Source organism: Myiozetetes cayanensis, unplaced genomic scaffold (assembly GCF_022539395.1).
Source record: "Myiozetetes cayanensis isolate MyiCay16 unplaced genomic scaffold, myiCay2020 scf1, whole genome shotgun sequence".
Taxonomy (NCBI): domain Eukaryota; kingdom Metazoa; phylum Chordata; class Aves; order Passeriformes; family Tyrannidae; genus Myiozetetes; species Myiozetetes cayanensis.
Window position 1 is genome coordinate 145,636,466 of NW_026086604.1, and position 20,231 is coordinate 145,656,696.

Genomic DNA, 20,231 nt, shown 5'->3' on the forward strand with positions numbered 1-20,231 from the left:
CACCCACTGGCCCTACCCACCCTACATCCCTAAACCTCCCAGCATCCCTAAACCTCCCCATCCCCCAAATCCTCCCCTCTGCAGGACCCCTGTCCCTACCCACATGCATCCTCCCTCATCCCCTGCTCCCAAACCTCCCTGCCCACCACTCCCAGCCCCTAAACCTCTCCTTCCATCCTCCTCCACCGTCCCCGCCCTTATTCACACTTCTTCCATCCCCTGACCCTAAACCTCCACCCTGCAGCCCCCAACCCTAACCACACACACCCTGTCACCCCATCCAACCTCCCACCTCCCGCCCCTAAACCTCTCCCCTTAGCCCCCTCCACCGTCCCCTGCCCTTACTATTCGCACTTCCCCCACCCCTCGACCCTGAATCCCTTCACCATGCCCTGCTCCGGAACCCCCCGCTGCCACAGCCACCCACTGCGGCTATGCACCACCCCGACCCTAAACCTCCCCCCTTCCCCAAAATATCTCCCGTGCAGGACTGCCGCCCCTAAACCTACCTACCCCTCCATCCACCCTCTGACCCTATGCACCCTCCCACTCCTCGCCCCAAAACCTCTTCCCTGAGCACCCTCCACCATTCCCCGTCCCTACTATTTGCGCTTCCCCCACCCCGACCCTGGACCCCTCCAGCCATCCCCTGCCCCTGAACCCCTCCCCTGCAGTCCCCTGCCCCTATCCAACACACTCTCCGCCAACCCCTGCTCCTAAACCTCCCCGCCCGCCACCCCCAGCCCCTAAACCTCTCCTTCCAGCTCCCTCCACCGTCCTATTCACACTTCCTCTATTCCCTAAACCCCTTCTGTCGCCCCCTGCCCCTATTTCACACGCACCCTCCGACAACCCCTGCCCTTAACCCTCCCCCCCTGCAGACCCCGGCCCCTAACCCTGGCCCTATCCACACCCCCTCCGCCGCGCTCCGTCCCCGAGCCCCCGGGGCCTCCCCGCGAGGCGCGGCCGTGACGGGCAGCGCCGCTCCCCACTCAGCGCCCGCGGAGCCCCCGCGCCGCCCCGCCCCTTCCATCCCCCTTTGTATCCAACATCCGGGTTTCCCCGCTGGCTCCGCGCTGGCTTCTCCCTTTTTTTAGAAGCCATTTTGGACGCCGTTCAGCTTTTTTTTTTTTTTTCCCCTCTCCACGTTTCTTTTTTTTAATTATTAAAAGAAAAAAAAACAAAAACAAAACAACAACAAAAAATCCAAACCGCAACAAAACCTCCCTTTCCCGCCCTCCCCTCTCCCCCACCCCTTATATTTTTTTGTTTTGTTTTGTTTTTTCCCGCCTGCCCATCCCGCACATGGCACCTCCCGCCGCGCCCCGCTCCCGCCGCCCCGCGCCCCGCGCAGCCCGCGATGCCGCGGCCCCCCGCCTCCTCCTCCTCCTTCTCCTCCTCCTCCTCCTCCTCCTCCAGCCCCGCACCGCCGCCCCGCAGCCCCTCCGCCGGCCCTTGCCTGCCGCTCCGCAGCCGCCCGGGATGCGGGGTCGGTACCACCGCGCACGGTCCCGGTCCCGGTTCCCCGCTCGCTGCCGGCGCGGGGAGCGCGCGTGGGTTGCGCGGGGGATGCGGGGGGTGAAAATCGGGAGTGTGGAATGCGCGGGTGTGTGCGGGAAAAAGGGATGGGGGGGAGACCAAATCCTGCGCGTGCATTGCGCGGGAACCCGCGGCGTGGGGGGTTGGGTTCGGGGGTGGGAGGGGGCGTGTGCGTGTGTGCGCTCGCCCCTCGCTGCTGGGGGAGCCGGAGGGGCTGGGTTGGGAGGAGGAGGAGGAGGAGGAGGAGGGGGAAGGGGAAGAGGAGGAGGAGGAGGAGGAGGAGGGGGAGTCGGTGTGTGGTGCACGCCGCGCTCCCAGCACAAAAGCCCAGGGAAAGAAACTCTTGGAAAGCTGGGAGCGAACGGTGGGGCCGGGCAGGAGCAGGTCGAACCGTCCCCTGGCTGTTCGTCTCCACTGGATACATTTTGCGACTGCGAAGGAATTAAATCCGATTTTCTCTCTTTTTTTTTTTTTTTTTTTCTTTCCCTACCCCCAGGATTTTTTTTTTCTTTTTTTTTTTTTGAGAGCGAGAGGGAGGGCAGAGTCGCGCTTCTCCCCCCTCTTTTCACGCGCTCGATCTTTTTATTTTTATTTTTGTTTCCCTTGGGGATAGAGGTGCACGCGAGGAAGAAAAAAAAAAGTAAAGGACTATGTTTGCTTCGTGGCTGACTTTCGCCGTGCTCTGGGGAACTTTCTGTGCAGGTAAGAGCCTTTCGGCGTGTTTACCTCCCGCTCGGGCTCTCGGTCGCGTCTCCAAATGCAGAATTGAATGGGCCGTGCGGTTATTTGCAGCCACCCTCTACAGCAGAGCAGAGCACTCGAGGTGGGGAATCCCCCCACCGCTGCCATCGGCTTAATTTCCTTTATTGTTATTATTATTATTTTTATTTCTATTTTGCTTTCCATCGCCTCGCCCTCCCTCTCCGTTTTCTCCCTGCTCGCAGGACGAGCCTTCCCGTGCTGCTTTTTGTTCCCTCCAGGCAGCCTGTGGGAATTCATGGCCATGTAAACACGGCACGATCTCGAGGAAACTTTGTAAAAATGATCATTTACTTCTGGGCAGGGGCGTGAGGGGGCGGGGGGGGGGAGAAGCCGAGGAGGTTACGTAGATGTAGAAGTTGGGAGCAGCGGGAGGAGACCTGGGGATCGCTCCGGAATGGTGCGGGGTCTCTCAGGTAGTGGCCATGTGTGCGCCCCGCTCCTGCCGGGCTGCAGTTGTGTAACCCGAGGGGAGTGTGGTGGTCCCCCCTCCGCCCCGAGGGCACCCCCCCGGTTCCCCATCAGCCCCACGGGACGCCGCGGTCCCGTAGGGGTTAGCACGGAACGAGTCTTTTGAGGCTGGCTGGCGCCGCGGGGAGCTGGGAGAAAGTTGGGAAAAAGGGGATGTGCGGGGCAGGAGGTGCCTGGGGGAGCATCCCTCGGGAGGAGGCTTCTGAGGCGGAGGAGGGTGTTTGTTTTGTATGTTCTTCATCCCGTTTATGTTACGGACCTGGGCTGGTCCCCAAACTTCACCTCCAACCTGCGGGGTGCGCGTTGTGCCGAGGGACGCGGGTGGAAGTTCGCCCAAAGCCCGGGCACGGCCGGCGGAGCAGGAGGGGGCACCCGGGGCAGCGCTTCGGGAGGCGGGGAGGGGTCTCCACGGGGTTCTCCATCCCGCAGCCCTCGGGGGAGGAGGGAGGGAGGGAGGGGAAGGGGTCAGAGCCCCTGTGCTCCCCCAGCACTAAAAACGCGGGCACGCTGGAAATCCCCGCGCTCCCCTCTTGCCCTCGTTGTTTTTATTTTTGATTCTGTTATTATTATTTTTTTCTATTCCTTTTTATTATCGCTGCATATCCCTCAGGGGAAACAGGGGCGGCAGCAGTTTTGCCCCCTCCTTTGCCTGGTCACCACGACCCCCCCGGGGCTGAGCTCGCAGCCCCCCGCCCCGGCGCTGGGCAGTGACTTGTTACGTTCCCTCCATCTCCCAGCCCGGGGCTGGAGGGGCACGGGAGGGTGACGGGGACGAGGGAGGGGGGCTGTTTGCGTCCGGGGGTTCCCGGGGGCAGGGTGCGGGAGGTAGCGATGCTGCAGCCGTGCTCCGCTCCGCGATGGGCAGCGGGGAGTTCCCGGCGGCTTTTTGCCATCGCGGCTTCCTTGTATCGCAAAGCGGGTGGGGTGGGGGTTGGGGTTGGGTTTCCCCGCGTGTGCGTGTCCGTGTCCCCCGCCCTGGGGAAGGCGCTGCCCGGCGGGGCCGGGGTGCGGAGCGCGGGGAGCGGGCGCGGAGCCGGCCCCGGGGCGCTCCTGCAGCCGGGGCTTCCTTTGTTCCGAGTGCCCATTAAATATGCGCTGCCACCGCCTGCCTCTGCCATTACCGACAGTGCCAGAGCTTCATTATTTATTTAATTTTTTTTTTTTAAGTCACACCGAAAGTGTGTGTGTGTGTGAGTGGCAATAAAAAGGGAGCGGACAATCAAAATTAAAGAAAAAAATTAAAATAAGTAATGTGTTGGTGAGCAAAGCCTGCTCTGGGTTTTTTATCTGATCGCTGGGACACTTGTACGCAGCTTTGTTTCCATGTGTTGGTAAGGGGGTTGTGCGGGTTCGTATTTACATAGCAGTGCCGAGGAGAGCAGGTATTTTGGAAGGAGCAGGCGAGGGGGTGTGTGTGTACCAGCAACATTCCTGGTGCTCAGCGTTGCTCTCATCACAATAGCTCTCCTGGCTGGAAAATTCTATTATGTGCATAAAGGAGATTTATGGTCATTGTATTTTCTTTCCATATATCTTGGAATCCTTTTATCTGGAGTGATTCAATAAGAGGAGATGGCTTCCGGATTTTTTGGTTTTGTTTTGGATATGGCGTTGGGTTTTTGTTTGGCTTGGGTTTGGTTTTTAACTTGATCCTATGGCTCTGTGCATATAGTGGTTGAAATCTAAGTTGGAGGAAAAAAAGCAATTGCTTTAAGAAAAATGAACCCTGAAAGCTTCTTAAATGTATCATGTTATGAAAAGGATAATCTGACAGGGCATACCTATGCTGACTTTTTCTCCCCCTGAAAATACAATAAAGAAACCCCAGAAAATAAATATAATTCTGTTTATTTGGAAAGGTCCTCTTGAATCATTAAATCAGTGCATTAGCAATTCTGTAAATCTCTCTCTCTCTCTCTTTTAAAGCCTTTCTGTCTTTCTTGTGATATTTATGAGTATTTATAAACGTGATCTTCATTGTCCAGTTTTAACTAAAGCTATTTAGAAAAAAAAAAAAAAAAAAAAAAAGAAAGAAGAAAACAAGCTCAGATACCCAAAGTTGGAATGTGCTGCTGGGATTCAGAGCACTGGGCTTTGCTTGAAGTATGTCTTTTGTGTGTGTACATGTTAGGGCTGTGTGAAAGTGGTGGGCTTTTCGAAAATCGCTTGACCTCCATTGTTGATGCTTCTCATCGCTACCTTGGCTGGCTGTAACAAAGCAAGCACGGGCTGCTGTTCTTAAAAAAAAAAAAATAATCTGTTATGCTTTTTTTTTTTTTTTTTTTTTTGAGTACTGAGGAAAACATTATGTTCATTTTTAGCCTTTTGTTTGCAAATTTTCTGCAGCCCAAATGTTCAGAAAATCATGTTTTAATCGATGAGCTTGGGAAAATACAGAAGGTGTAAAAGGAGTTGTCTTGCAGAATGCATTGCTAACATGTTTTCCGAGCCATTACATTACTTTTATTTTGGTGCAAGTTTAAGTAATGCCATGTAGCAGTGAATTGTGCTGCAAATGGATCTGATCTCCTCTTTCACTGTCTTCTATTTATCCTCTTGTTCTTGAGAAAGGGAATAAAACTGGCTTCATTAGCCTGCTAATTAAACACAATGAAGTGCGTGGCCCAAGGTTAATGGCAATGGCCTTTAAAAACACAAAACTCTTGAACAGGTGTTTGGGATATATATTTTTTTTAATTGGCCATCAAATGTAGATAATTATACCACTGTGATAACCATTGTCAGAGTTCTGTGGAGAAGAAAATTCTGTGTTTGAGATGCCAGTGAGCAGTGCATTATTTTTAGTGGCATTATTTATAAACACCTCTCCAGGTCCTGCACAGCCTGTGGTTTAACTCCCCTCTTTTCCCCGCTTTCCGTTTCGAAGCATCTTCTGCACCTTCCCTTTGTTTTGTTTTTTGTTTTGTTTTTCTGGATCAGGCAGGGTTAAAAATTCTGTATCCCTGCACCACTGTGAGGGTCTAACCTGAGCCTGGGGACTTAAGTATTTACACACTGAAATTTCTGCCATTTCTTGTGCCTTTGAGCAGCCCATGCAGGCTGCGAGGCTCCTGCTCGCTCGATGCGATAGGCAGAAGCAGCCAATTAAAGCGGAGAGCTCGCACTGCCCGCATTCGAGCTGTCACCAGCCTGCTGTCCACTCTGCTCTCCATCAGCTAAAACACGCTTGTCAGGTTTTTTTGTGCTTTACATGACGCAACAGTTGTGGACCTCCCCTGCCGACACTGAATAGATGGTAGAGAAGAAAGAGATGGGCCAGCCTCACTCTTTCTTCCTTCCTCCCTCCCCCCCCTTTTTTTTTTGTTGTTGTTGTGTGGTTTTGTTTTGTTTGTTTTTTGTTTGTTTGTTCTGTTTTGTTTCTCCCGCCATTTTCCCCCATCCCCATGCACGCACTCCTTGCTTTGCAGATCACCCCAGAAGGGTTTCCTGGCTTTTTGCAGTTCTGGGAAGCAAGGACAAGTGCACAGGTTGAGACAGAAGAGAAGTTCCAAGAGGCACATCTTTTGGAACTTGTGTAATGGGATGATGGGGCCAGCTCAGGAACCCCACTGCTGTGGTTTGCATCATTCCTGTCCCCTGGGGTGGGGTTACTCTGCAGAAGTGTTGCAGGTGTAAAAGGAACCAAGGGATGTGTATTTATCAAGAGCAAAAGAGGTGGGTGACAAGAGAGGGTTTGAGGTTGGGCACCTGTCAAAGGTGTGCTTGTGTGCTCTGCCCACATGATGCCTGTTCCTAGAAAGCTGGGACAACTTTAAAATTAAATAAGTAGGAGTAAAAGTTACTTGATGTTTGGGGCCTTGCAGTGTAAGGTGCTTTGGGTGTCATGTTTCAGGAACCTGCTTTTAGAAGCATTTCTAAAATTCGGTGTTAAGAGTAGCTGACTTGGTGGAGCTGCAGTAGAATAGCCAGACTTAAATGTATCTTTGAAGCCCCATAAAATGTAACAACTTTCTACCAAACACACCCAGAACAGTAGTCTAAAAGCTGTGAAAGTAACTTGATAACCCCCTGCTTCTGGTTGTGCATGGCCAAGGCAAGGTAAGACCCTGGATGCTCTTTCTCTGGGGAGTACCACACCCAGTGCCGGGCATGGTCCCTCCTTAAGGGGCCTCCTATCCATTTCCTGGAAATCTGTGTCTCCAGCCCTGTCAGCTAGCGCTGGAAAAGTGTTCCTGTTCTTTGGGAAGGGTGAAAGTAGGGGAGAGAAACTGTTAGAGTTCAGTGGTGACCTAGACCCAAGTGAAAGCCCTCGTGGGCTCTTACCCTCAGCTTTGGCAACTGGAGGGCTGCTTATGTGCTGAGAAAGTCTTGCAAAGGCAACTTGGGTTGGTCAGTACCTGCTGTAGAGTTGGCTTTCTCTTGCTGCTGGACTGGAGGAGAGGTGTCAAAAAAAGGCATGTGACAGCTTTTCCCAGGTTCCTCAGGCAGCTGTGGGCAGGGATGCAGGCAGCGAGGTGCTGTGCCTTGGCAGTACTGCAGCACCCGGGCTCCAGCGCTCTCCCTGTAACAAAACGTTGTGGGAAGTTGGGAAATGGGAACTGCAGAGTGTAATCTCTGCTTTAAAGAGGTGTTGTCTTTCTCTTTTATCCCTCCTTGGCCTTTGATTTTAAAACTAGCAGGGGAGTGTGATTTTCCTGCCTGGCCAATAGCGCTGCCTGGATCTGAATTATTCAGTGTAGCACTTGGCATTCTGCACCCTGTTCCCACTTAAGCTCTTTTTCGCCTGTTCCTTCATGTGGAGATTTTCACATCAGTGAAATTGGATGTGTTTAAGAGAGGTGTTTGTGGCCGCAGTGCTCACCAGTATAAGCTCTACTCTTCCCCCTGCCTTTCCCCTCCATTAACCATTGAGGATCAACTAATGTCTAATCTCTTCTCTTCATTATTACTTCATTCTGAAATAATTTTGTATCTCATTAGTCATTTGTTCCTTTAAGGTATATTGGAAAAATATACATCATTCCTCCCCCCAGTCTCCCTTGTAAGTTTTCTTGGAGCCACATGTAGTCAGAGGGGCAGACAAGTAAATTAAAGATGAAACACTCCGCCTGCGTTCTGCAGACCCAGCACATTTTATGCTTAGATTTGAATATAACTGTTGGTCTTTTTCACCAATTTCATGTTCTTTTCTCTCTGTCATCTTCCTCCTTTACTACAGTATAGCTTCAGTTCAAATGTAAAGTTAAGAGCAGCAATTGTCAGTGTACACTGTAAAATAATAATAGTATGCTTCTCCCTAGCACACAAGTGCCTCTTATTTTGCCAGTATTTGAGGCTCACTCTGATTAGGTTATTGCATGTGGCATTGGTCCATCATGCTACTTAAGAAAAAAATCTGTTACTGGTGTCTAGGTGCCTCGGAAAAATATGGCTCCTTCTTTTGCAAAGTGCTGTTTGTGCTGAGAGAAGGTCCCTGCCCCAAAAACACAGCACAGGGACCAACTGTGAGAAAATGATCCTGTCTGCAAGAGCTCGCTGCTGCATAATCATGAAGTGGCTCACCCAAGGTCACACCAATATTTTGTACCTATACTAATAAAATAATCCACGTGAGGAAGAGGCTTTAATCTGGTAGAACGCTCTGTCCACCTTATGTGGTTTTTAATTTCTTTTCTTTTGGTGACTGTGCTGGAGGGGGTTGGTGGGTTTTTGTTCTTGGGAAGATCCTTTTCTCTTGGGCTGGGGTGCTCGCAAACAGGGACTGGCCCGTGCACACAGGTGTGTATAAAGAAACACAGAGGAAGGAGCAGCCTGTTTGTGCCTGGCTGGAGGAAGATGCGAGTGACCTGGTTCTCATTAATAATTCTGCAATTTCCAGCCTGGTGTGTCGTTTCACTGCAGATTCAGTTTCGGACCTTAGGGGAGCTCTGCAGGCAGGAGGCTGCTGGGAGGAGGGCAGGGACCTGGGTGCAAGCAGGGCTGGGTGCAGGATAAGAAGCGGCCTGGACCTAAAACACACTTTTTTGCCTCACTGATGGGCTTGGGAAGCAGGGGTGTATTAAAAAGCTGAAATGAGCCTTTGAAAATGTTTACACAGGAGCTGTTAGAAGTAAAACTTGTATCTGTGGATGTTTCATCCTATTCCTATAGTGCATAATTTATGAGTTGCAATAAAAGTTTACAAGGTATTCCCTGGCGGGAGTGACGTCTCTGAGATCTTGCAAGTCAGTGGCAGGGCAAGGGCATTACTCCCCATCCTCTTCAGTCCATGACTGGTGCTCTGACCACCACATTATCCTATTTTTGTCCACCTTGAATTAAATTTGCTGGGAAAAATAGAATGTTCTGATAGTTTTATTAAACCAGAGGTGTCATTTTGTTTTCTTTCTCCTGTCTCAGTCTCATAGTTACAAATCCGTACAGAAGCGCCTCTTCTTGAAATAAAGAGAATAAAGCATATTCATGAAAAGATGCAGTGCTTTACAGTCTGAGGGACATTAATTTTCATCAAAGTGGATACTCATGCAAATTTAGATGTGGGTTTCAAACTGGGCTCTTTATGTCTAATATGTACCCTCATGTGACGATGGAAGAAGAAAAAGGTGCTTGTGGGAGCAGAGAGGGCGAGTTAATCCTCCTCCAGTAAAGCTGGAAATGGAATGTATTGCTGTCAGTTTTATAGAGAAATAAACAAAAACTGGAAGAAATGAGCATGTCTCTGGTGATTTTTTGACCAACCCAAAATCCAAGACCTCTACTGAATGAGTCCCAAACCACAGTGGCAAAGGCTGTAATTTTAAAAATTCCATAGTAGCTGACATTGTAGTGTCTTAGGTGCTATGACTGCCTCTGCCTTTTTTATTTATTTTTATTATTATTATTATGTTAAAGCCTTTTCCCATTATAGAACTTGCTTTCTAACTGGTAGCAGAAGTTTAAAATTTCTGTGTGGTGCCAGTAGTGCTAATGTAATGCTTCTTCCTAATTTATTTCTCCAAGGTGTGAGATGATAAGCCTTTGAGTGGATGAGAGGGATAAAGTTAGCTCCATTTATGCCTGATCCATCAAATGGTCAGTCTAGGTGGCTAACCCTTCTTTCCTCTGACATTAGCTATTGAAAAATGCCTTGTTGTAATGTGTGTAACTCTTAAAATTTGGCTTTTAGGAATATTTTGCTTATACATAATTTACCTCTGCAGACGGTTTTGAATTCCTGGGGAGGGAGGAATGCAACCAATGGTCTGTAGTGGAGAAGTGTTCAATCAAACCCTTGTCTCCTTTTAGTTACTTTTTAAAAGCATTTCAGAAAATGAGACTATTTCAGGCTTTTTAAGCCCTTTTAGTGCTGCTTTCATGTTTTGCAATCTCTGTATCGCTTCTGAGGGCTGGTGGCTGTTGCTACAGTTTGGCTGAGCTGTCTGCAAACTCCCCTCTCCAGTCGCTCTGTTTGCCATCGATACTTTCTTTCTCTAGGAAAGGAGGGCATTTAAACTTTGCACAGTTGACGTTCAGGCCTTTTTCTGAGGCAGCAAGCTGAGCTTTGCAATATGAAAGCTGTGAGGAGACGGTGGTACTGGCCTTGGAAGAGCCCACGAGCTTTGTAGGCGCTCAAGTGCGAGTAGGCATTGGCTTTGCTTCAGACCTGTACATTTCCACACGGATTTACAGGAGTCCCTGTACTCAGCAGAGGGGAACTACAGCTGCTTTGAGGTGCAGCCGCTCAGCAAAGTGCAGATTTGTGGTTATGCTGGTGGTAGCCTTGTCCTGGCTTTTGGGATGACCAGGCCTTGGCAATGCGACCTGTAGGCACGTGGGTCACTTGTTTCTCCGAGTCTTTACGTTTTTCTCCTCAGTATGGCAACTGAAACGCAGTGGGATTTGTATTGCCACTGTAGTTCCTGAGAGTAATTAATGGGTTAAGAATGCTAATTCCTCTGTATATGTGCAGGCTGAGAAAATTCAGTTGTCCTTGGGTTTTTGTGGAGGGAGTATCCAGTTACAGCCCAGCGGTGGCTGTTGGGCAGCTCTTGGGTGCACAACAGTTTGAACTCATAATCCTTTGCTTTCACGTGCACCCACAGCTTATCAGGCACTTTTTTTTTTTTTCCTATGGGAGAGTCTCTGTTAAAGCACATTCTTACATCTGGGGTAAGACATTTTCCCAAGTACCTGTTGCAGTTATGCTGGAAAACACTCACCTGCTCAGCCACTAAAAAATGAGTTTGGGTGGTGGCAATAGGCAGTGGTGCTCACATACCTGGAACAGGTTCCAGCTGTGAAATTTCTGTTTACATAAGGAGCCTGGGATGCATAAAAGCTTAGCACAGCCTGACTGAGAAGAGCAGGATGGTGCATTTGGTGCTTGGTGCTGCCTTACTGGGTTGTCAGCTCTGTCTGCCAGTACCTGTGGTGTGGAGTTGTTGAGTGCCCAGCTCTGGTGTGGACCCTCAGTTGGGGATGCTCTCATGGGGTATGCCCTGCCACTGAGCTGCCTCATCCTTGCGCCTTGGCTTCCTTTGAAACATTTCAAAGACAAGTGCCCTTAAAAAGAAAATCAAATATCAAAAACAACCCCCTTCCCCCTAAAAAAATCAACCAAACACGTAGGAAAAAAAAAACCAACAAAAAAACCCAGCAACACAAAACTCATGGCAATAAACATTTTTATCTGATTGCTGTTGTTTTTCTGCCTCACTTAAACAAACTTTAGTCCCTTCCTCAGGCTCCTGGAACACCTTAAAGTGAAGGCATGAAGCAGGGGCCTATGGATCAGCATGCTCAGTTATAGTAAGAAATTCCTGTGTAGATTTTAATCACCTTTTAGAGTGTTTGAAGCAACACAGTGGTCCTCCAGTCCCAATTTCCAGGCTTCTTTATGTGTGTGATAAAGACAAGCAGCTCCTGATGGAGCCTTCAAAGAGCACAGTTGCTGTCACTGGCCATTTCCTCCTGTGGGTGCAGCTTGGTGGCACAAAGCTCATTCAGCCTGAATTTTGATGGATGCAAAAAGAAAAAAGGAAAGGGGGAAAAAAAAAAAAATCAACCCATTGAATGTACTGTCCCCAGGGCTGTTGTCTCCTGATGTCCTGACACGGGGGCCTGTTCACATAAGCTGGAGTTTGGCCGGATGTGCCCATTCCTGGCGAGCATTTTAACGTTTATATTATACCTTAGATAACCGTGGAAGTCTTTTACAGCTAATTTTTATTGCTGTAGATAATTTTCTGTAGATACATGGCTTCTGCTGTCGTCTAGTGGGACAGAGTTAGCGCTGCTAAAAGCAAACACAAGCAACTTGGGGTTTTTTTTATTGGTAATAGAATTTCCTTTCCCATGCAGTCCCGTGCAGATCGGCTATTTATTATGTAACAGCTAAAAGAAGCCCTTCCAAGGTAACTGTAAGCCTCAGAGGTAAATGAGATCACTCCTATACCCTGTTAGGTAAGTGAGATGCAAGTCTATGTGGCTGGGTAACTGTGTCTGTAGGCTCCTTCTCAATGAATTGCTGATGAAAGAAGAAACCCTGAGCGAGGGACGCGCCGTTCCCGCAGCCTGTGCTCCGCAATCGCCCCCGTTGACGTCCCCGGTGCTTTTTGAGCACGGAAATGATGTTGAAACAGCTAATGTGCAAAACTTTGAAGTGTGGTACGGCAAAATAAAGTTGGCTAAAAATAGGTCTGAGTATGGAAGCCAGGCGAGAACTCGGAGCCGGGAGTGGGGGAGCCGAGGGTCGTTTTACAGGCATTGTTGATAGAGTTTCAGGGTCCCGAGCAGGGAAGATGAATGTCTTTCTGTTATAGTAACAGCTGCTCTCTGTCCATCGGGATCTAGTGTTTGCCGACCCAACTCATAATAATTAAACAAAAGGGTTATTTCATAGCGGCCTTGGTGGAGGATTTGTGCTGGAATTTTATCTCTCTCCATTTAGACTTCTCTCCGTCTATTAAAGAAAAATATAAAGTTAACCTCTCACCTGGACTGGGGCTCACCTCTCATCAGATCCATTACAACTGGGAGGAAGCCATCTGTTGACTGGGCGTTCAGAGCTATATTAATAAAAAATAAAATCAAATCATTGAGTTTCTCTAATGCACTTGTTCTTCGTGAGCTTTTCAGGGTTCTTGTGTCCTGAATCCCTGAGCAGTTGGGTGATTTTGAGGGGGTTGTTAATAGCTCCTTAGTATGACCATGCTATGCAACATACAGATTTCTTTTCTTATTTCCTTTTAATTTTTAGTGATTTCCACCCCTCTCCCTGTTTTGAGAGCTAACAGGTCTCTTGTGTGAGCAAGCAAGTGGCCCCAAAGGAGTCTCAGGTGGAAAGTGTAGCAGCATTTTGGGAATGGATCTACATTGTGGGGCTTTATTCTGATGTAGTTAACTCTGCAAAACCCCCTGGTGTGGGTCAGTCTTGGAGGCAGAGAGGTCCAGAGCAGAGCAAACCTTCATTACTTGGTACCTTCTCATGTGTTCAGACACAACTTTTAAGAGAAATTGGGGCTAAATCCACCTCTTCACAAATCTCTCTTACCATTTTCTGTCATTTCCCTCTGCTCCTGTGGAGGTTTTCCAGAAGATTTCACCTGGAAATAAGCTGTTTTTTAGTTTCTCTTCATAAGAGTGGCACAACTTTTTTTAAAAATACACTGAAGCCACCATTTCTTCAAGATCACAGGCTCTAATTTATCCAGAGCTGAAGCACCACAACAGCTACCTGAAGCTCAGGGCACCCAATGCAGGATCCTTTTCCAGGTCTTAATGGAATCCATGCCTCCATGTAGCTGCCTTTTGAACCCTGTCTGTTAATTTAATGCCATTTACCCTTCTCCAAAGGCGAGTAGGCCCAGTTGGATAGTAAGGTTAAAACCTGAGCTGTCCTGTGTTTATATTAATAATTTCCACTGGTGAAATATGGATCTGAGACTTTCCTCATTCATTTAAACCTCATAGTTAATAGGCAATAGTGGAAATGTACCATGTACATGATTATTGCAGTGACCTGATTTCACATGCACTTCTGATCTGACTTCTGTTAAAAAAAAAAAAGAAAAAAAAAAAAGGAAAAAAAGAAAGAATTATATATAAAATTGATTTTGGGAGCCCTGGGAAGGAGAAGGAAACCATTTATTTCAACCCCCAAATTCCTTTGAGCTGTAGAAACATTGTCAAAGTAATTGTAGCCTTTTCAATTTTTTTTCTGTGTAGATTTCTTTCTGTGTAGTCTTGGAGAAACTGTGCTCTGTTGATGGATGTCACTGTTTTTTTACTTGTGACAAATATCTCCCAAGGTATTGTTTGAGTGATGTAAAATTGGTTCATGTGTAAAATTCTAGCTTTTCATGAATACTTTATCATTAATATGTGTTTGCCAGGTTCTTCTGGATTAAGGTGTTATACCTTTAGTGGTTTGCTGCGGGATATCATCTTAATCATTTTTGCTGTAATTTAATCATCTTAATTAAAACTGCATTGAATTGTGGAAAGTAATTTGGGTCTGGAGAGCAGTGGGTTTTGTATTTGTATTTTTTTTTTTGTCTCGTTAGAAGATGGTAATGGTCTTGGCAAGGTTCTGCTAAAAATTAGCACAGTGTACAAAAACTCATGTTGCCAAGTTAGTACAGTATTTCTCCAGCTAATTGTGGCCTTGAAGGGTATAATATAAAAGGTCATCTTTGTTAGTGAACTGCAGGCTTCTCCTGCGAGACAGAAATCTATGTCCTTATCAAGGATGAAATCTTGGCTCCTTGGTTACACAATTGAGCTTTGCTATAATTTGGACATCATTAGGCTCTTTATTAAAGCAGTGGAAGACTCTAATCAATCTTGGTGCTTTGCTTTCTTAAATGTACTTCTGTATCCGAATTTGTGCTATGGCCTCCTTTTCTTTCCCTGCTCTATGAAATCCATGAAGGAGAAGGGTCTGAAAATGAGATGGGATGAAAAGTTTCTGGTTTCCTCTTTTTGGGGTGTTCTTTGCCCAGAAGGTTCGTGTTTGTGACAGTGGTTATGAGAGCTGGGAAGTTCAATCTCCTCATTTTCTTGTGTTGAGAAGCAGGAGACATTCTGGAAAGAGCAGCCACTCAGTTTGGTTTGTGCTCTTAAACATTTAAAAAATATACAAAACTTCACAAAACCAAAGTTTATTAGCAGTTGGCATTACTTTTCACTTTCTTCAGACCCAAACAAAGGAGTTTTAATTGCTTTTTGGGGGAAAAATCCTCCTTCAACCCAAGCCAGTTTTCTGTTTCTGTGGCACATGGTCACAGAGCAGAATTGTGGGGGAAAGAAGAAGGTTTATATTGTGCTTTTATCCTTTTTTGTGTGTTCTGGGATTTGTTTTCATTGGGATGTTGGCACTCCCAGGAATGTATTTTTGTGGCTCTGACCTGCGCATTGTAAAACATAGCCAACGCTTGCCATTTCTTTGTTTGATTGCTGTTCCTTTTACCAGCAGATACTTTTCTAGTTGGATAAATAAATAGATCTTCCTTAGTTACTGGCAGTTAGATCTGATTTTGCACAGCTATAAAAGTTAGATTTGTGCTTTAGCAGAGCTTCCTTCTCAAGGTTTTGGATGGTTTTCCATCACCTATATTTGGGTGGATGATGTGCTGGGAGTGCCTGTGTCCTTGAGACACTCACCAGCACTAGAAACACTTGCAGAGGCAGGAACAGCAGTATGGAATCATCACTGTAAAGGATTGTCTTCTGCAATATCCCTGCCAGCTTCACTTTCATGCATCTTGAAGATGATAATCTGAGAGTACCAGCCTGGTGGGACGTGAAAGTGCTGTTACTTGCATCCACAGATGCAGAGAGTTCTGCTCTATGGGAGCAGTGCTTGGACCCTTGGTGATGTTTGGGAAAGTCAAAGTCTGTGGTCCCTGACCCCTAAAGACAGTGGAGCTCTAGATCATTTCAGCATTCCCATGCAGGGAGGTAGAGACCTACAGTTGTCATTATTTTAATAATAAATAGCTTCACCTCAAGCACAGAGGCTGTGACAAACACTGCCTACTTTTGCAGTCGGTTGGTGCACGTGCTGTGGCTCTGCTCAGATAACATGTTATGCCTTTAAAAACAAGTGAAAACTGGAAAAGAGATTCTGCTGTGCTTGAAGATGGAGAATGCTATATCCAGGAACTTCTGTTATCCAGCAACTTTCTTTCCAGGAGCCCTGCTTTTCCCTGAATCTGCATACCAAGGGCTCCCAACCTCCCGCTGGTGCCACCACTTGCAGCTCCTCACTGCGTGGTGCACGCTGAGGTGCTCAGTGGCATTTGAAATGGTTTGAGCACCACCTCATTTACAACCCCCCGGCTGGTACTTCCCCACTTTCTACCTAATGGGTACATGTGCTCTTCAGGAGCTCTCCCCTGGATTCACTGGTTCATGGAAAAATTTGCTCTCTGAGCAATTAAGAGAACTGAACATTTCTTCTCTGAAGGGCTGAGCTTTCTTGGGCTGGGAGTTTTTAGTGAAAGCTTTAGGTTATCATCTCATTACTGTTCCTTACTGTGTGGCATCCTGTTGGTCTAAGGTAGTTTAACTGTCTCCAGACTAAATTGAGTGCTGCTTTCAGTATTTATAAACTCTAAGACTGTTAAAACAAACTGAACCTCCAGTTGCAGCTATGGCAGCAGGGTTGAAGACAAGGAGTTGTCTCTAAGGAATGTAGTCTATTATAGCTTGGGTATAAATCAACCTCTGACTTGTGGGTGTTGGGAGGAAGATTTCCTTGGGGATAGTAATCCAGAATCAGCCTCCTATAAATCTGCTTGGATCTTCTCCTGAAGCATGTGGAGGTACTGGAGAGCTGATTATGGATGTAGAGCGTGGACTTGGGAGTGTGAAATACTACTGCTCCTTCCCTTCCATCACCATGCTGGACAGACAGGCCCAAGAAGCAGATTGTTTCCAGTGTGTTAGAAGTGATGAGTTCATTGTCCTGCTCTCTCCCTCCCTCACAGGGAAACCTGCAGACTTGGCTTTAAATATAGGAAATTGAAGGCAGAGAGCAGCAAATGCAACGGGGTTGGTTTTATTTGTTTCCTGGGGTTTCAGGTGCAAGAATGCACCTTGATCACGTTTTTGTGCTTTTCTGTATTTCTTTTTCCATTCCTTGAAGGCTGGAAAATATTTTTCTTTAAATGAAAAGTGATGTTTTACATCTTCTAAATGTCCCTGAGGGGTGAGTCTGTAACAGCAAAAACCCAGCTCTTCACTTAGTAGCAAGAAATCCTGGGAAGGAAGAACAGGGCAGGAACTGATGCCACTGTATCTGCAGGGACAGGTTGGCTCTCACCAGCTGGACAGTGGCAGTGTTTGTCACTGCTCACTTTCTTAAAACAAAGGGTGTTTTTATCTTTTTCTGGTACCACTCTGTTGCCATTGGCTCTCTTAGTGCGCCAGGTTAAGGTACCGCTCCAAGAATGGTTTATGTGAGAGTTCTGGTCCTTTGGGGGCTTTCCATGAAGAGCAGAAAGTGGTTGATGTCCCTGAGCAACTTGTAGTTGGTGAAATGTTCCCAGAAAAGGTAAATTTTATAGAGCATTCCTATGCCAGCTCTAAAATGTCATCCCCACCCTGTGCTAGAACACCACCAGTGATTAAGGCAGCTTTGTTCAGTTGCCTGGTGGGTTCGTTGGCTCCCAGATCCACAAGGCTGCAGGATCAGGTACCTCCTATGTTGGACTTGGCCCTGCCTCATGTTGGTTACCTCCTCTTCATCCCTGTGTCCTTCCTGGTTTGCATAGTGTCCAAACGTGATGTTTACAGGAGGTTTCTCTTAATGGGAAACATGTCCAGTAACAAGTGGTCTATGGGCTTGGTTTATGGGTTTTTGTTAACCTTTTTTTTTTTTTGATTGTGCTCTCTCCACCTTTCTTTCTCTTTACAAGAAATTGTCTGTTCCAGCTTCAGTAAATGTTTCCTCATTTATCAGAACAAAAGCAGCTGAGCCTGGTAGATTTTTTTGTTTGTGTGTGCGTGCAGGGATTTTGCCAGGGTGTTTTTATGGGCGCCGCTGCTGAGCTTGTCAGCAGTGCTGGGCAGGAAATCCAGGCTCCAGGATAGATTAGATATCTTTACAGATTTTTATCTCCAGTTTGCCAGGCAGGGTGGCTTGAACTCAGTGTTCATAGTTCGGTGGAGGAGAAGGCTGTAACCATCACTCACATGCCAACCAAGCTGCCATCCTGCCTGCCAGGAGAGGACAGGGGTGATGAGGCCTGTGGATAGGGACCCTTCTGCAGCATCTCCCCACCTGGGAAGGTCATCCTGCTGTGATGGTCCTATTGATCCATCTGTGTTTGCAATGAACTCTTCCCTTCCCTGAGTGTTTGTTGCTCCTCAAAGCTGGAGGAGCCTAACTGGAACTCGAGAAACCTGTCCCTGCCCTTTTTCCCATTGAGGATATAATCCTCTCCATTGCCCAGAGACGTTGTTGTGGAATCTCCATCCCTGGAAGTGCTCAAGGCCAGGTTGGAAGGGACTTGGAGCAACCTGATCTATGGAAGACATCCTTGCCTGGGGTGGGTGGTGGTGGGGGTGTTAAAACCAGATGACCTATAAGGTCCCTTCCAACCCAAACCATTTGAGGATTCTCTGACTCGCTTGTTGGAGTCCCAAGGACACTTTGCCATTAGTCATTAGTCCTTAAAATCGTCCCTGATAAGGGCTTTTAATTTATCTGTCTCCCAAGTGGCTGTTTGGGGGTGGATGCTTGCAATGCTTTAATTCCTGCTCCTTCTCTTCCAAGGGCCCTGGAGAGGAGTTGAACCAAACCCTCTGGCTGGAGCATTCCCTGCCCCAGGCTCAGCTCCTGTTCCCAGCATGACCACGCTTGCCACATTTTTGTGCAAGGTCTGGGCAGTGCCCGCTGTGATTCGATCCATTTTGGCTGCAATTTAAGGATGTTACAGGGTCCTCTTGCGTGTGTGGGCAGTGGCATTCATCCCTCCCCCATCCCCTGTGGTATCTGGGACGCTGTTATCTGCAGCAACTCTGTTGTCTGGGGGAGGATGAGCTGTCAGGAGTTAGATCCCAAACAGATAGCAGGTAACTGGACTGAATTAAACTGGGAATGCCCTATGAAACCCCTTCTCCCTCCCCTCACATCTTTGGAAATGTCTTTTATCTGGACAGTAAATTAAATTATTGTTGTTGATGTGGCTTCAAAGAAGCTGCAAGAATGAGTTGACAGGAGCTCCTGAGAGAGGTCTTCCAAGAAAGCTTCCTCTTAATAAAATATTAAGGCTTTTTTTTTTTTCCCCTTTCTACCCTAATTTTTTCAAAGTTAGAATCGGAATAATAATTCTGTGTTTTCAACTTTTGTGATACATTTACAAGTAAATGAAAGTCCTATAAATGTCTTAGAGTATTATTTTTTCTTACAGCCTTCATCCTAAAAATATTTAGTGAGGTTTCCTCGGCTTAAAGTCTTGTGGTCAGCACCGTGAATTTTGTGGTTTTGTTTAGGTGGTTGTTTTTTTAATGGCACTTAGAAAAAAGCCTCAAAACCAAAACAAAGCAAGAAACCCCTCACTGCTTGGAAATACTTGTTTCCTTGGCTTTCTGGTGTTCCTTTAGCACGTAGGAACCTGAAAATGAAAAGCAGCAGTTCCTTTCTGTTGTCAAAGCCGAGCAAGCAGCGAAAAATGAGCGTTTAAAATAATACTACAGTTACGTAGCACACAAAGGTTCTTTAAAATAGATAACGTATAACAGGAATAGTTTTGTGGCGGTTGTTTTTTTTTTGGTTTGTGGTTTTTTTTTTGGGGGGGGGGAATGGTGTTGTTTGTTTGTTTGTTTGTTCATTTTGTTTTGTTTATTTAGCCCAGTTTTGGAGCTCTAGAGGGTCCAGTTCCCAGGGAAGAGAAGGAAGGGGAACATGGACCATTAACAAGATTTAGAGAGGAAGGAGTGGGATAACGGGAAGATTTGCAGGAAGAGAGACAAGGTGGCCTGCCAGTGCTTCCTTTCATTGCTCCCATTATTTTTTTGTTTGTCCTCCTCTTCTGCCTCCGGATTTTGATGTCACATGACATAATGCTGTTGATGGACGTTGAGGGATGGAAAACCTCTTATATGAGGAAAAGCTGAGAGGATTGGGATTGTTGAGCCTGGAAGAGAGAAGGCTCCAGTGTGATCTTATGGCACCTTTCAGTACCTAAAGGGGTTGCAAGAGAGCTTAAGAGGGACTTTTGACAAAGGCATGGAGTGATGGGATAAAGGGTAATGGCTTTAAACTGAAAGAGGGGAGATTTAGATTAGATGTTAGGAACAAATTCTTTTGTTTTTTGAAGGTGGTGGGGCACTGGCTCAGAGAAGCTGTGGGTGCCTCATCCCTGGAAGTGTTCAAAGACAGGTTGGATATGGCTTTGAGCGACCTGGTTTAGTGGAAGGTGTCCCCACCCAAGGCAGAGGGATTGGAACAACCCGATTTTTAAGGCCCCTTTCAACCCAAACTTTTCTGTGATGCTGTTATTTTATGGTATTTG

At 47.1% G+C, this 20,231-nt stretch overlaps 1 protein-coding gene across 1 annotated transcript in view; it reads left to right on the top strand.

Moving 5' to 3' along the window:
* The first annotated feature begins 1,427 nt into the window (after window positions 1-1,427).
* Window positions 1,428-20,231, top strand: part of ACVR2B (activin A receptor type 2B) — a 108,172-nt gene continuing 89,368 nt past the window's right edge. The window contains exons 1-2 of the mRNA XM_050311465.1: window positions 1,428-1,489; window positions 2,036-2,241. Coding sequence (XP_050167422.1) covers window positions 2,190-2,241 — 52 coding nt within the window. The 5' untranslated portion in view covers window positions 1,428-1,489; window positions 2,036-2,189. The remainder of the gene's footprint in view (window positions 1,490-2,035; window positions 2,242-20,231) is intronic.